At 47.4% G+C, this 15,579-nt stretch overlaps 1 protein-coding gene across 5 annotated transcripts in view; it reads left to right on the top strand.

Annotated features, from left to right (window-relative positions):
• LOC119402194 (Golgi-specific brefeldin A-resistance guanine nucleotide exchange factor 1) overlaps positions 1–13,860 on the top strand; it is an 89,980-nt gene extending 76,120 nt beyond the window's left edge. For all 5 annotated transcript variants that reach the window (XM_037669310.1, XM_049417735.1, XM_049417734.1 and 2 more), the window contains exons 31-34: positions 5,139–5,252; positions 9,655–9,973; positions 10,756–11,066; positions 13,697–13,860. In XM_037669310.1, the coding sequence (XP_037525238.1) occupies positions 5,139–5,252; positions 9,655–9,973; positions 10,756–11,066; positions 13,697–13,723 (771 nt within the window). In that variant the 3' untranslated portion in view covers positions 13,724–13,860. The remainder of the gene's footprint in view (positions 1–5,138; positions 5,253–9,654; positions 9,974–10,755; positions 11,067–13,696) is intronic.
• The last annotated feature ends 1,719 nt before the right edge of the window (positions 13,861–15,579 follow it).

The raw sequence follows: 15,579 nt of genomic DNA, 5'->3' as shown, positions 1-15,579 counted from the left end.
TTCAAATTGAACCCCAGTTCAGACTCTGAAAGCTTCCTCTCCATTCCGGCCACGTACAGCATAAAGAGCAGTGGTGACATCGGACAGCCCTGCCTGAGTCCCCTAGACACCTGAATCCGGGGAGTGATCAAGTTGCCCCACTGAACCACTGCCTCGGCGTCTGCATAAAGGCGCTGCAGTAGGTTGCGCCACTCCTCTGGCATATCAAGCACCTGCAAGATTTGCCATAGCCTGTCCTGCTCAATGCTGTCGTAAGCCTGAGATATGTCGAGGAAAGCAAACAGGAGGGGGCGCTCTTCCTTTACTGCAATTTCCATCACCTGGGTGACAACAAATAGGTTGTCTTCCAGGCAACGACCAGGCCTGAACCCATTTTGCAGCTCTCCTAGGACATGTTCCTCCGCCCATCGCTGTAGTCTCGCCTTGATAACGTGGCAAAACAGCCTATACATAGCTGATGTCACGGTGATGGGCCTGTAGTTGTCCAGCAGCTCCCTATCCGTTCCCCGCTTCCATATCAGGCGTACCCGCATACATCTCCAGGCCTGCGGTATTTTCCCCGATGTTAGCACTCCATTCAGTGCCTCCAAAAGGACTTCCCGAGTCTGCCTTTTTGTGCGCTTTAGCAGCCCAGGGGGAATCCCGTCTGGGCCAGCTGCCGAACTGCCCGCCAGGCGACCTATCGCTCTGTCCAGCTCCCGCTGGGTGATGCTGTCACAACGTGGCGGTGCAGATGCCAGCTCGTCCTCCTCCCGGCGGCCCACCGTAGATTGAAGCTTGGAGGCCATGCCCCTTCGTATCAGGTGCAGGCACTCCTCGCCCTCCATTACCCTCCCTGATTCCGGATCCCTCAGCTGATGGCTAGGGAGATCGGAGTTCGTCTGCTGGGCCTTTATGTGCTGCCAGAACTTTCTGCTCGAGTCACGCCCCGCTTCCTTTATGGTACGCAGCAGCTTCTTGTTTACCGTGCTCATTTTACGTTGCACCATCGAAGCCATTTCCTTTTTTGCCTCTAGGTACAACGACCACAGTGCAGAAAGTTCGGCTTCATCTGCTCCGCGCCCCAAAGCATGCCGGTGACGTCTGCAGCATTGTTTGCGTTGAGCCAGGGCCTCGGCAACCTCTCCATCCCACCAGGCCTTCCGTCGGTGCCGCCCCCTCGTCACTCGTCCGGCCCCCGCTTCATCCTGTATTGTCCGCCTGATCCACTGTTGCAGCTCCTCGTATCCCTGCCCTTCCATACGAGGTGCATCTTCCTCGAGCTGATCCACCACCCTTTCCAAGGTCTCATCAGACAGAGGCCTCAGGTTACCTGCATGGGCATCGCGCTTCGTTTCTGGGGGGTTAGTCCCAAAAGACAGAAAGATGCTGTGGTAGTCACTCCCCAGGCTTCGCTCACCAGTGCTATCGATGCTCATATACGACAGCTTTGGGAGAAGGACAGGGGACAGGAAGCAGTAGTCAATGCAGGAGGACATACCGCGTACCGCCCATGTTATCCTTCCCATACACTTTTCAGTTGCATTGAGCAAAACTAGGCCCAGCCGCTCAGTCCATTCAAGCAGCAGCCTGCCCGCCCTGTCGGTGGTACCATCCAATGCCTCTATGTGGGCATTGAAATCCCCCACTACTACCACTGGCCTGTTTATCTGTGTAATGTCTTTTTCCAGACAGGCCAGGGTCTCTGTGTTCCTTTGGTGCACCTCCCTACCCGTCCAGAGGTACACCAGCCCCAGGGTAATCTCAATTCCCCCAATCTCTCCTGTGAGCCACATGTGCTCCTCACAGTCTCTTTGGACTCTGTCCCATTGTGTGTCTACCTTGGTGAGAAAACCAAGGCCCCCGCCTTTTCTTTCTCCCTTAGTGCGGTTTAGGCCTGACCAGACAAACTGCCTGTTTGGAGGAGGTGTCTCCTCGTCACGTAGGTGAGTTTCAGTCAGGCAGGCCACCGTTACATTCTCTTTCTGTAGTAGGAGGAATAATTCCTCCCACTTCGCCTCCTTTCGTCCCCCTTGCAGGTTAAGGTAGAAAACCATATCTTGTTTTCCCTTACGCCTGCAGCGCCTCCTCTTGCGGGCATGCCTCTTGCGAGAGGCCCGCCCAGAGGGGGTCCTTATATCTACCACCTGTGGGTGGGGGTGCTGTCCCTCCGCCATCTGTATGTATGATGGCCTGTCCCAGAGCTGTCATCAACGTTCCCACTGCTGGGTGCGATTGGCTGGGCGGCCCCCAGTGTCTGGTGGGCATTCGTAGGCCTAAAAAAGCACACAGCCTCCTCCCCAGGCGCTGTCCCAGCTGATCTGCTGTGTCATCCCGGTAGGACGGGCCCTGTTGCCCATGCCCTAGTCGCCAACTAGCGCCCACGAATTCCACCCGCGGCCCCAGCTCCTCGCACATTTTCCGCACAGCCACATTCCACTCCCTACATGGATTTATATGGGTTTCGCTGCCAGATCCCCTCTCCGTTAGGGCATACACCACGAACTGATGCCCCTGGGCCTTCTGCAGCCACTTGGTCAATAGTGCTCGGAGCTGAGATGCTGAGCTCTCTGGAGTTGAACTGCCATCCGACATCTCCAGAGAGCCAGCGTGGAGCACTACTATGGCTGCTGGGGTTTGCCAAATGTCGTCGGCCAGGTCCACCGATGAGCATAGCTCTTGTAGAGAGGCACCTTCCTTCACACGGAACATCACCCTTTTGTTCCAGCCAACAGCTTTAAGCGCTGCCCGTTTTAACCTGGCGGCGTTCCCGTCCCCATATACGAAGGCACGTCTACCCTGCTGTGCCGACGCGCCCAGCTTCTCCAGGTGCCGCTTGAGAGCAGCCCCGGGCGTTACCTGATCCTTAGGCCCTGCCAGGTCTTGCTCTTCCCGGCCCTGGAGAGAGGTTTCCTCATGTCCCCCACGAACTACGTCGGACTTCGCAGTCTGAGCCTGCGCGTCATTTGTTCCTGGGCGGCGTTTCGCTCTCGTCTTTGATTTTGTCCGCACATTGCCCGTCCCACCCCGGTGCGTGGGTGGGGTTTTCTCAGGTTCCCCTGCCGCCTTTACAGTCCCACCCGAACTCGACGCATTCGCCGCTCCATCCTCGTGGGAGGCCGAGCCGTCTCCCCGAGGCGCCTCCGCTGTACCGGAGGGGGCCGCGGCCGATCGGCACGCAGTCATCTCTTCAAAGGCCAGTCTTAATGCGGCGATCTCATCTCGTAGGATTTCGCGCAGCTTTTCTTCCTGTTGTAGCGCCTGCCTTAGCGCTTCGCACTCTGTGGTGCTCCCCTCCTTGTCCTCCCTCTCCTTCTGGAGTGTAACCCTCAGAGCCTCATACTCGCTCCTGTAGGCGTTTATTTCACGCTCGAAACGTGCCTCCAGATTGGCAATCAGCAGTTTGCTGTCATCGGCCTGTTGTTTTACCAGCGCTGCCATCTCAGCCTTCACAGTGTCAATCTTTTCACACTGTCGACACGTAAACGCCGGCGCAGCTCTGGCTTCCTCGACAGTCTCGAACGGCGTACACTCCAAGTCGACCCAAACCTCACAACTCACGCAGAAAACCCACTCCTGTGAGGATGACCCCAAGCCCGCCTTCCTGTCTGCCTTCCTTCCCATGGCGCCCAAGCCTTATTTCACTGAGCCTGATACGGCTGCGCAAAAAAACCCAACCCCCACGAAGAAGAGACAAAAAAAAACACACTGTTCCTATACACCCCCAAACGCTTCAGCTGGCATCAGACGAAAGAGCAGGAGGAGCGGGTGAAAAGCAAGGTGAAAAACAATCCGATGCATGAGTACACAGAGGCAAGCTAGCACTCGCTCACCTACATAAAACCAAAAACCAAAAAACAGATGCGTGCACCCGCATGCGGCGTGTCCTATAAGCTTAGGAAGAGTCTGACTTAGCTTGTCTGTAGACCTTCATTGCTGTCCACCTGCCATTCCCTAGAAATCCGTTTGATTTGCCGCGCCCGATTCAGCCCATGTGCTCGCTGGCTCGCAACAACAGGCAGCGCCGTTGTTGCTACTGTGGGTCCCGCTACTTCTGCTCAGCTGCTACTAGTGTCGGCGGCCGCGCAATAAAAGCGGGCAACGTTGGGCACGACAGCAGTGACAATTGAAATTCGTATTTTCAGGCGGGAGATTTGAAGCGCGCTAACGCGATGCAGACCACTAAAAACGTGATTTTATTTCAAAATAAGCACTTCCTTGGCACAAAAGCAGCACTACGAGGTTTCTGGACCGCTATTTCAACAATCAACGTCGATTTAATATTTGCCTTTAGTGTCCCTTTAATAATGCTGTACATACTTTGTGCCTCTTGGTCTCATACCTTCAAAGATGAGTTATCAGTGGTTGCAATTCAGTAAGGACATTTTTATTGAAAGAGATTACTCACACGAGATGCTTTTATAAAGAACTTCCTGTGAAAGAGTCTGCAGAAGGGGGGGGGGGGGGCTCACGGCAGCTGTCCTCCCCCCCCCTCCCCACCTCATAACTCGCGCCTCGGATCAATGAACATTGAGATGGTGTATGAACGCTGGTGCTTTGAATTATGTGTGAGTCGACGGCAGTATAAACTTGAGCCGACATAAGGCTGATAGTAATGCTGGAGTTGTGTAGATAGAACCATAGGTCTGCAAAAAAGTGTGGAGATCACTCATACTCACTCAAGAAATATATTTTGCATTTAGGACTCACTAGGACTCAGATTCACCAAAACTTTCCTCAACCGGACTCACTTGGACTCATACTCACTAAAATTTTTCTCAACCGGACTCACTCGGACTCAAACTCACCAAAATATTACTCAGCCGGATTCACTCAGGCTCATGGCTCGATCTGAGTCAGAGTGAGTCTGAGTAAGTCGACTCATGAGTGAGTTTGCTGACCTGTGCTCCTTAGTGACTTAAGCACAAGGTAGACTTGTATATTAAAGGACTCTTTGAACCTCATGAAAAAATTGTATTTTGTGTTACTTGTATACTTTATGAGGATTATTTGTTTTGGTTCCTTGGCTTTAATTTGCATGGATAATTCTATTCCTTTTTCCTTGTTAAAATTGTGTTAGTGGAATGTGCTTTTTCACACAGATAGCTTAATGTGGTTCGTCAGTTTATATTACATTTGTTTTCAATGGCTCTTGGCAGGTATTCTTGCAACATTTGAACCCGCTACTGTCCTTGCCCACCTTTACTGCCTTGTGGTTGACAATCTTGGATTTTATGGACAAGTACATGCATGCTGAGGACAGTGATCTTCTGGTGAGTACCATCTGTGTAAAAGTTCCTGAAAAAAAAGATGGCATGTTGCTATCATTCTAGTGCTGTCGTAAATCACTATACAAATGTACTATGCTAATTGTACTTCCTAAAGGTATCAAGCGTAGCTTAGTTCAAAACAAAGTCTATTAAGTGGTAGAATAAAAAAAAATCAAACCAGTGGCTATCAGACGAACAGTAATTGAGCTTGCTGAAATGCTGGTAGACCACCTGTTATGGTTTGTGGGATTCCTGCTACATGCGGGTGCTATCTAAACACTAATTACCTAGCAAGGCCTGGATAACTCCTACGTGCTCCCGCGTCCGCTCACTCCTAGCTGTCATACTCCGCTGCACCGAAGTGAGCAAGAAAACGACACGATGACACAGAATGTACCTTTTCCGTAAATACTGTGAAACCTCGGTGATACGAATCTCACGGGACCACCAAAAATATTCGTATCATCCGAAATTCGTATCACCAGAAAGCATGGAAAATTAGCATGCGACAAAAGAAAGCTTGCGTACATTTTCATTTATTGTTTTTCAGGGCCGCAGTAACGTCACGAAGAAGCCTGAATGATTGTCAGTTAAGTTTTTAGATGTCGGCAATCATACCAGCACTCGTAAATATACGGTCCGCACGCGCATATTTAATTAAGTATCCAGGTGCGTTGCGACCCGCAACAGCAGTAGCCCCTTCCAAGTTTTAGTATGCTTTTGTGCATGACACCGGAGTACTGAAGCTACAGTAACGAAGGAAGTGCTTTGACGAGATGGATCAAGGCTACAAAATTTCGAAACGACGGTCCTGTGTTATGATTTTGTTATGGCGGAGGTGTTGGGGATGTTTTTTGGGAGACTTACGGTCATGCCCGCACAAGTGCGACCTCAACGGTCATGCATGATGACGTTGTGAGGCCCGACTCCTTCGCCAAGACCGTCCTCGCCTTCTTTCGGTCCTCGTCTACCTTTCATGGGATATCTGACGCACGAGGAAGACACGTGTAAACACAGTACAACGACAGCAGCCCGCGTACACGCGTTAGAAAAAAGAAGCATGGCGCTAATGTCCTCTGTAATCTAAACGCAAAGGCAAATAAGAGCCTCAAAGATTCGCGCACACAATCTCGGAGGCCGTGACGCGTCTCTGAAGGTTTATTCTGACCATAAGGAAAGTGTTTTTCTTAACCGTGATTCTGACGATTTGGCGGTGCGGCGCGCATACCCACGCTTGCGTTCTCGCGCTCGCACGTGCTTGGCGCGTCTTCCGCGACAGCGCGGACAGCACCTCTTCGTAGCTTGGCGGTAGCGTACGGTCGTATCAAACGTCGCTGGGTGAAAATCAGTTCGCAACGACCGTACTCCATTACATTGCAGAGCAATGGGTCTTGGCTGGGACCGACGAAAAATTCGTATCACCCCGAAATTCGTATGAGCTGTGATCGTATCACCGGGGTTTCACTGTACAGTGATGGAAGTGCTGCTCCAATTGCTCCAAACTGCTCCGAAAGAGAAATGCTGCTCCATGCTGCTCCAAAGTGTAATACTATTTGTTAGTAACTGCTCCAAACCTGCTCCAAAATGGCATTGGGGAACAAAAAACAGTGAACTTTAACCGTGTGACCATCCAGCGAGCCTAAACGAAAACAAAAATAAGCTGTATACTGTCATATAGTATGCAGCTTCTATACTAGCTGTACACTAGGACATTTACAATGCTACATGTATACCTGCATTGTTGATATAAGGGTGTTTCAAGAAATGTGTCCGAAAATCCTTAAAAATAAGGGAAATGGAATATTTGCTCACTGCCTTCATACTTACTTTTTCTGCGGTGGGAGACATGATGACCAGACACAGTAATTACGACATTAATAAAATAAAATAAATTAAATTACTTTTTAATTAGCGAAGACAGACGGTCGGTTCAAATGGAAGAATTGCTGTCCCTTCCTGCGAAAAGGCCATTGCCGCTTTGAGATTTTGAGAAATTGGCCTGCAGTAATTATTGCGGAGCAATGAAATTCACCCAAATTCACTGGCGAAACCAAAACCAAATCTCCGATGAGTGCAATTAGCAGACGACCAGAATGATGTCACTGTTCATGACGGTAATTGCAGACATGTTAGTTCTTCTGCATAACGTACGTACGCCCTAGGTGGTCTAATCGCAAAAGAAACCCACACAACCACAAAGCGAAGTGAATCGATGGTTGGTACAATGACGCTTGCTCATTCTAGACATCTTGGAAAAGTGTGGCTGTTGCGCTCTTCCGAGTTTCGGTTTCACCGGTGAAATTTGTCGAAATTTGTCATGTTTCATTACTGGCTAATAATTGCCAGCGGCTGCTTTTGGGAAATCTGAAAGTGGCAACATGCTTTTCGCAGAAAGGGCTGCAATTTTCCCATTTGACTCGACCACCCCTCTCTTCTAATTAAAAAGTCACCGTAATTTTCTTCCTGTCGTAATTGATGCCTCTATTCAGCTTAAGATGACTGCTGACACAGAAAAAGTAATTATGAAGGCAGCGTGAAAATATCTCATTTTCCATATTTCTGAGGATTTTCAGGCACATTTCTTGAAGCACCCTTTATATTTGATTTAGTTGTATATTTGTACCTGACAAGCAGACTATTTTGGTAAAATGTATGTGAGATTAGTTCATTATCATAACGATTACTAACTGTTGCCGGGATGATTTTGATGTGTGACTGATTACATTTCGCACTTTATCAGCTTTGACCTCATTTATGCCACAAGAACTGGCATTTCAAGTGTATAGCTCATTTAGCCTATTTTATTTTTGAAATTTTCAGTGCTGGCTATTTTGGCAAAATATGAAAATAACATATTCAACTCGTACCGATTATAAACTGCTGCTTTGGCAATAGATACATGTGATTGTGGCTACTTTTGTAATTTGGTGCTCAGCTTTATCACTTTTATATCATTTCTGCCACAAGTACTGGTATTTTAAATATATGTTACTCATTTTAGTTTCTGTTCAATGACCATCCATCTGCTTAATTATTCCTTTCTTGCAGTTTGAAGTGATTATTATATGTGCAATAAATATTAATATTTATGAGATACTCAAATGATGCTTTAAACTCCAGGAGTCGTTTGGAATATTTTGCCATCTGCTCCGAAAACACCAATAGCTGCTCCAAAGCACCATTTTTTCTGCTCCAGAATCTGCTCCAAAAATCAAAATGTCGCTTCCATTACTGTAAATACGTTTATTGCCTTTTGGGAGCTGTGGGGGTGCTCACACCCCCTGTAATGTCGTTTTCACCTCATGGTGCCTGTGCGTCCTTCAGCATAGTTAACGTACTTGCCACCGTACGAGGGATGGTGCTGTTCCCGCGGTGGTGCCGCCCTGGCGGTGAAAGGTTACACAGGCGCATGAGGAAGAGCACTCCGGCTCTTTGGGGCTTGACATTGCTGGTGAACGGTAGTCTCTCGTGGGAAGTCCCTGTGGATGATTCCCTGGCTCGGTCCTGTGAACTCCCGTGGTGAGTTGAACATCGGCGACGCCACATTTGCGGTACATTATATGCGTTATGTTGTTTGTGTGTTATATTGGCATTCTACTCAGTTATTTGTCATGTTGCTGCAGTTATTTGTAAGATTTGGCTGGCGGGCTCACCGTTCTGTAAAATGTACTGTTAAATGTCCTAGTGTTTGGGACATTACGTTGTAGACTGCGTCCATTTGTTCCATGAGAGCGGCTCATCTAAAGACCCCACAAAGCGGGACGCTCGTTGAGTGTGACGACTCCAGATACCTGCCTTGATTGTCGCTCGAAGACAGCCTTAGCGAGTTGCGGCAACTCAGGCATCTGCTTGAGTAGTCGATGATGTCGAGCTAGGCGATGTTGCGACTGCTCGGGCGTCTTTCTGGGTAGCCAACAATTCTTGAACGAGGGCTTTGCGACCTGACAACCTTGCCAGGCTGTGCGGACGACAAGGTAGGTAGCCCGTGACACATAAAGGGAACCGAAGCCTACGTGGCTCTTCCGCGGAGGCACTGCAGGCCAATTTTCCTTGCCGCTGCTCTTCTTCCAAAGAGGTTTCTTCCCTTGCTGGCACATCCTATGCTGCCTTTCAAGCTCTCGGTCCTATCCGTGCACTTCTTCTGACGCACATGGGTCGGTGACCTCTGTCAACTGGTTCGGCGTAGGAGAAAGGAAAAAAAGGCACATGTCCATGCGCAGAGTGGCAGAGGAGGGCCCCTGCCTTCCCCCTTATGGTGTGCAGCACAGCCGCTAGGAGAGCACAAATCACTATTTTCTCCACATGTTACTGTTGCAATTGTAGGAGGAAATGGACACATTTTTTCATGAGACATCTTTTTATTTTCACATTGACTTGTGTAACATTTGTTTTTTCTGCTTGACAGAGTGAAGCTATTCCAGAGTCCCTAAAGAACATGCTGCTGGTCATGGACACTGCTGGAGTTTTCCAAGCTGCCGGAGAGGAACTTGAGAACTCATCCACAGGCTATACTCAGCTCTGGACAGTCACATGGGACCGCATTGACAGCTTTCTGCCTCGTCTGAAAGAGGAAGTTTTCAAGCCACCACCTCGTCCACCAACTCCTCCTATTTTGCCCCCAGCCGTTACATCAGAAGATGCCGTGCTTGAAAGCAACTGTTCTGTTGACCAGGCTATTCGAACAACTCAGGAGGAGGACTCTTACGAGCTTGTCTCTGTTACGGGTGTGTTGGTCATTTTATTTTTTGAAGTTGAATCTGTTTCTGGTGCTTTAAACTGTGAAAGGGCGTAGTAAAGACCATTATAATAATTGTTCGGTTTTAGCATTCCAAAACTATACGATTATGAGAGACGCCGTAGTGGACGGCTCTGGAAATTTAGACCACCTAGGGTTATTTAATGTGCACCTAAATCTAAGTACACGGGCCTCAAGCATTTCTGCCTCCATCGTAAATGCGGCCACCGCTGCCGGGATTCGATCCCGCGACCTGTGGGTCAGCACTTGAGCACCATAACCACTAGACCACCGTGGCGGGTTATGGTGAAGACCAGTTTGCAATAGTTGTCGGACCCTTTGAAGTGGTCCAACATTACATTATGTGCTCTGTTCTAATGGTCAGCCATAGCATATTAAAGTCTTGAGTTTTGCTTCAGTTTTCATGGCACCAATCCTATAACAATGGCTGATTGTAGGTAATTGGATTCTTTAGCTTCTTTTTCTTCATTCTGTCCAGATTTTCTCCCTTCTCTTGTTTCATCATGTGAAGTAGCAAGTCAGCCCTTCAGATGTTGTGTTTAACTCCATATCTTTTTGCAGCAAAGTCTTCGATCTGTTGCTCTTGCAGTTTTGCATGCTGCTGCCGCCTGCTGCATTAAACTAAGTTCACAGAGCTCTCGGCTCTGATAGCACATACCAAAGCATTGTTTTTGTTTGTGCTTTGCTGGCCTTGCTGTGCTACAGAAAGTATTTGACACTTCCTTTTATTAATGGCCCGTCTTATTGCAGTGGAAGAGCCAGGCTTTGTAGAACGAAGGCCCTCCAGCGTCAGCATAGGAAGTGAAGGCAGTAGCATCACTTTGGGGCCGAGCCAAGCAGGCCTGGCCAGCAGCGTGGCATTTCCAGATATCCCAGCTGGTCCTGTAGCAGCCCCTGTGGCTCCAGTGCCACCTTCCCACTCGGTGATTCTGCATCCGCCATCACTGTCACCGCCACCTGTGCTCCCCACAGCCGTACCTCAAATAGCAACACCTGTGCCACTGGTCATTGACCCAATTGTCTTTTGTGAGCAGCATCATTCGGTCTTCACACCTAGCCAGGTAAGCATGCTTTGTTTGCTAAAAATGCAATCCATTTGAGCTTTTCTGTGCATTTTGCGTGCTCTTGTTTTCAGTAGAATGAAGACTTTGATGGCCAAGAGAAAGGCTTGAGTCATATGGCCATCTAGACTATGTTGACAAAAATATTATGTGACAAGAAAGATGCTAGACAAAATATGCAGAAGTGTGAAGATAGGCAGGTTGCCTTATACTGTATTTTTTACTTTCTTAGAACTTTTGTAAAGTGCTACATAATGTGAATGAGATAAAGTGAAACGCTTTTTCCCCAATTTTGCCTCAAGTTAGCCCAGACCACACATATGCTTGCAAGCAAATGTTTACAAGCACGCATCTATGCACTATGTGCCTGCCGTGCCTCGTGAGCAAAGCCAGTTTGCATCTCTAGAAGATGCAAACTGCCACTCACTCAAACTATTATAGCTAGATGCCTTGATGACATCACTTTGTATTCAACTATTGATAGTGCCTCATAATGCACAATCAAGATTTGGCTACAATCTATTGGTTGAGCTGATGCACGACATAGCTGCTGTGCACAGTGTAGCATGGCTGGACAGGAACGAAAGTGTAAGCACATGCTACAGCCTGGATGTGGCTCAAGGCCTGGATATGGCTCAAGCCTGGTGTGGCTGAAGCCTGGTGTGGCTCAAGGTATGTTGTGATGTGAGCTAGCTCGAGCACTCTTATTTATCTAAAACAGATCTGTGCTCTCATGCCGGTCTTCAATGGGCACAAGCTGTCCTGCACTGTCTGCACATGCATAGTTGTAAGACATGAACTTACGCATGCCTGCGAGCTTGTGTGGTTTGGTCTTATTGGTTCCAGGGGCGTAGCCAGAAATTTTTTTCGGGGGGGGTTCAACCATACTTTATGTATGTTCATGCGTGCGTTTGTGTGTGTGCGTGTATATATACGCAAGCAAAACTCAAAAATTTCGGGGGGGGGGGTTTGAACCCCCCCAACCCCCCCCCTTGGCTACGCCCCTGATTGGTTCCTATTAGCTGGGGCAATACTGATAGCAGTGCCTTGTATATTGCTTCTTTGCCTAGTGCCTTGTATATTGCGTCTGAGGTTGTTGTCTGACAAAAGGGCCTGAGAGTGACACAGGAGTGTTGATAGAAACTGCAGGGTGTGTTGACAACTGCAGTTTCAATGTTTTTATTGTGGTAGCAATTATATGGACAGTCTCGACTGGTTTTTGCCGCCGCCGTCATGCACCTTATATGTATAAGTATGTATAGATGTACATGTAAGTCCCCCCAAAAAATAATTCAGAAAAATGCTTCCGAAGCGCGGAATCGAACCAGTGACCTCTCGGTCCGCAACGCATGGTGCTAACCACTACGCCACAAAGCGCAGATCTTTCAGGTAGCTAATGGCGAGCGTTATATACACACCCTTTACTGCTGGCAGGACTCGGAGACGGCAGGCGCTTATAAGCGTTTCTTCATTACCAGCGAGACGGCGCGAGGAGCGCTATGGGCGCATTTAAAAGTCGTCGGCCAGCTTGCTTGCTTCTTCCAATATTTGCGCAGGGAGAACCTTGCCCTTCCCCTGTCTGCTTGCGCGGTACTTGCTGCCGGGGGGTAGATGTTTCTGCAGCGTAGCAGCGCGTTCAGCAGGGACCACTTTTCTTGCTATCGCATTCATTGCTTCGCCCTTGCGGCGAAACAGTGACTTTTTTATAATACTTGGAAGGATGGACTTGAGTGAATCATGCAGTTGATTATTCAATGGATGGATCTATGTATGGGTCATCATGCCATCTGTAATGTAATTACTGATGTGGCCTAGTCCAGAAAAAAAATGTGGGGGCTTGTAAACTGTACGAGAGAGCAAGCAATCTAGTAAGCATGACTGTATGTTCCCTCGTTACTTTACACTCTTAGTTCACAAAATGGTTTTAACAGGTTTGTGAAGGTAGCATCACAAAAGTAAAATTTCTTGTTCTGTTTTTGAGATAAACCTGAAAAGTACTGAACAAAATGCGCCATGCTTGTGGTTTACAAGTGACATCAAGCAGTGTGTGCAGAATAGTATAGCTTTGTTAGATTTATGACAGGTAGTGGGCCTGAGCATCTCCATTAATGACTCGAGTTAATGAGCACCATCAAACTGAGCTTGCAGAAGAGTGTGAGCCAGTTTCCATCACGTCCAAGATTTATTACGCCATGTTTTGTGGTACGTGGATAGACCACGGTCACACCACTAGCCTGCATCATACCTGAATTGTATAGTAATGTCAGTTTAGAGTGATTCTTAAGCTTACACACCCAGTATGGCTCTCCAATGGCCCTTGACAAAGAGGAGCTGTTGCGATTCCTGCTGTGGAGGTGTTGCTCTTCACAGTTGTGCTCCTAATTATGCATGCAATGTGCCGAGGATTTAAAATTTTGCCATGTCGTTGATTATCCAAAATTGCACTTGATAGATGAATTATTCACCTTGCAGAGTAACTAAGCCATAGCAGTAACAGGACAGTGCACAATACTGCTGTAAACATTTGACCAATCATATGATTACGATTGTTAGGTCATGCCAGGGGGGTGGGGGGCACTATTTTGCATTTCTTTATGTATATCAGTATGACCTGCATCCTTTTTTTCTAGAATCCTGTCAAGTCAGCGGATCGGTGAGAATGTTTCTCCAGCGGAGCGAAGTTTTTACATTTGCATTACTGCTCCACTTCCAAAAGAACTTCTCAAGGAGAATCAAAAGGTTGTATATAGTTATGCTAATAAAATCTACTAGGCTGAATGTGGCATCTTCTGGATCTCTGTGTTGGCGTGTTTTTCAGTGAAAGGCTTGACAGCACAGGTGGGCATGGAACTTCATGGCACTATATGGAATAAATTGGGTATTTTGTAGAGCTGTGCGAATAGCAAAATTTTGGGTGCGAAGCGAATTCGAATAATAAATATTGAGTGCGAATTTAATCGAATAATTTCGAATAATTTTCGAATATTTCTCAAACATTTTTCGAATAATTCGAAGTGAAATTACAGAAAAAGTCGCAGAGAATCCCTAAGTATGTTCTTGTGAGATAGCAACATGAAAGTGTTTCTTTTCGCTAGGTTGATGAAGCGCTGGTGGGGTCATATTTCATAGTTGTCTTTCGTATCAAGAATGAGGCAATGTAGAGGCCGAATTCTATTTATGTAGATGATTTGGTGCAACCAAAGTGTTGCCGACAACACTTTACACGTGATGGGCAAAAATGCCATTTTCTCAGCCTCTCCTCCTCTCTCAACTTCTGTGGAAGGCCAACTGGTGTGGCAGACAAGGGTGTGCTCCCTTCAAGTCCGGAGTTCCAAATCTGCCTCGTAGACGTCGATATATAAGAACATCTGAAATTTTGGATGCTAAAAAGCTTTGGCGTCCGATTTCTCGGACTTCTTGCCCAAATTTCAGGTCCAAAACAGCATTAATTGAGCCCCCAACTCTGCCAAATCTTTCATCTCCATATTGGAACCAGCGTTTTCTTGAGTTAATACATTTGCGACCGTAGCGGAGTTTGAAAGGCAGCTTTGCCGCAATACGGGGGTGTGATGAGGTGAAGCATATTGAAAATCTAGGGAGCACTTCCAATCGGACGTTGACCGTCTCTTGCCTAAGTTCGACCGTAACGGAGCTTGAAAGGCAGTTTTGCCGCAATACGGGGGTGTGATGAGGTGAAGCATATTGAAAATCTAGGGACCACTTCCAACCGGGCTTTGTCTCTTGGCTAAGTTCGACCGTAACGGAGATTGAAAGGCAGCTTTGCCGCATTACGAGAGTGTAATGAGGTGAAGCATATTGAAAATCTGAAGGGGTCACTTTCAATCGGACGTTGACTGCATTTGTCTTTGGGAAGTTCGAATAGTAAAATTTCAGTGCGAATCGAATCGAATAGTAAACACTATTCGAAAAATATTCGAAATTTCGAATATTCGCACACCCCTAGTATTTTGTAAATAAAGGCATGTGCTGAAAACCTAGCACATGGTAGTTATGATTAGGGGCTTGCTTTAGTGCAACATATTGAAATTGTCTTGAAGTGGCTGCCTCAAATGAAACTTTCTCCTGCATGTAATGACAGTCATAGAGTTTGCTTCGTTTTCATTAGTGTTCCTGTGCTATGGTAGTTTGTATGCAGTCTGTCCCATGTGTCTACTCTGCATGTGATTTCGACACCAATGGCATCATTTCAAGAAACAGTCAAGTGGTGGATAATGCTAAATGCTGCTATATTTACAAAATGCTCGAGTAACTTAAGCCATGAGGTAGCTTTTACGACCTTTGGAAAATGAAACTTTAGCATAGCCAGAACCTCAAGTGGTAAGGGACCGCCATGTGGTCAGTCTAACGAAGTTAAAATGCTGCTACATGGTTGGTGTCAGAGGTGGACACAGGATTTTTCCGAAGGGGGGGAGGGGTCAACTTATGGGAAGTCCGATACCTAAAGCTGAGATGGGGTGTCAACACCTATATTCAGCTTATACATTCAAAAATT

Source organism: Rhipicephalus sanguineus, chromosome 1 (assembly GCF_013339695.2).
Source record: "Rhipicephalus sanguineus isolate Rsan-2018 chromosome 1, BIME_Rsan_1.4, whole genome shotgun sequence".
Lineage (NCBI taxonomy): Eukaryota > Metazoa > Arthropoda > Arachnida > Ixodida > Ixodidae > Rhipicephalus > Rhipicephalus sanguineus.
This window is presented reverse-complemented; position numbering and strand designations above follow the sequence as displayed.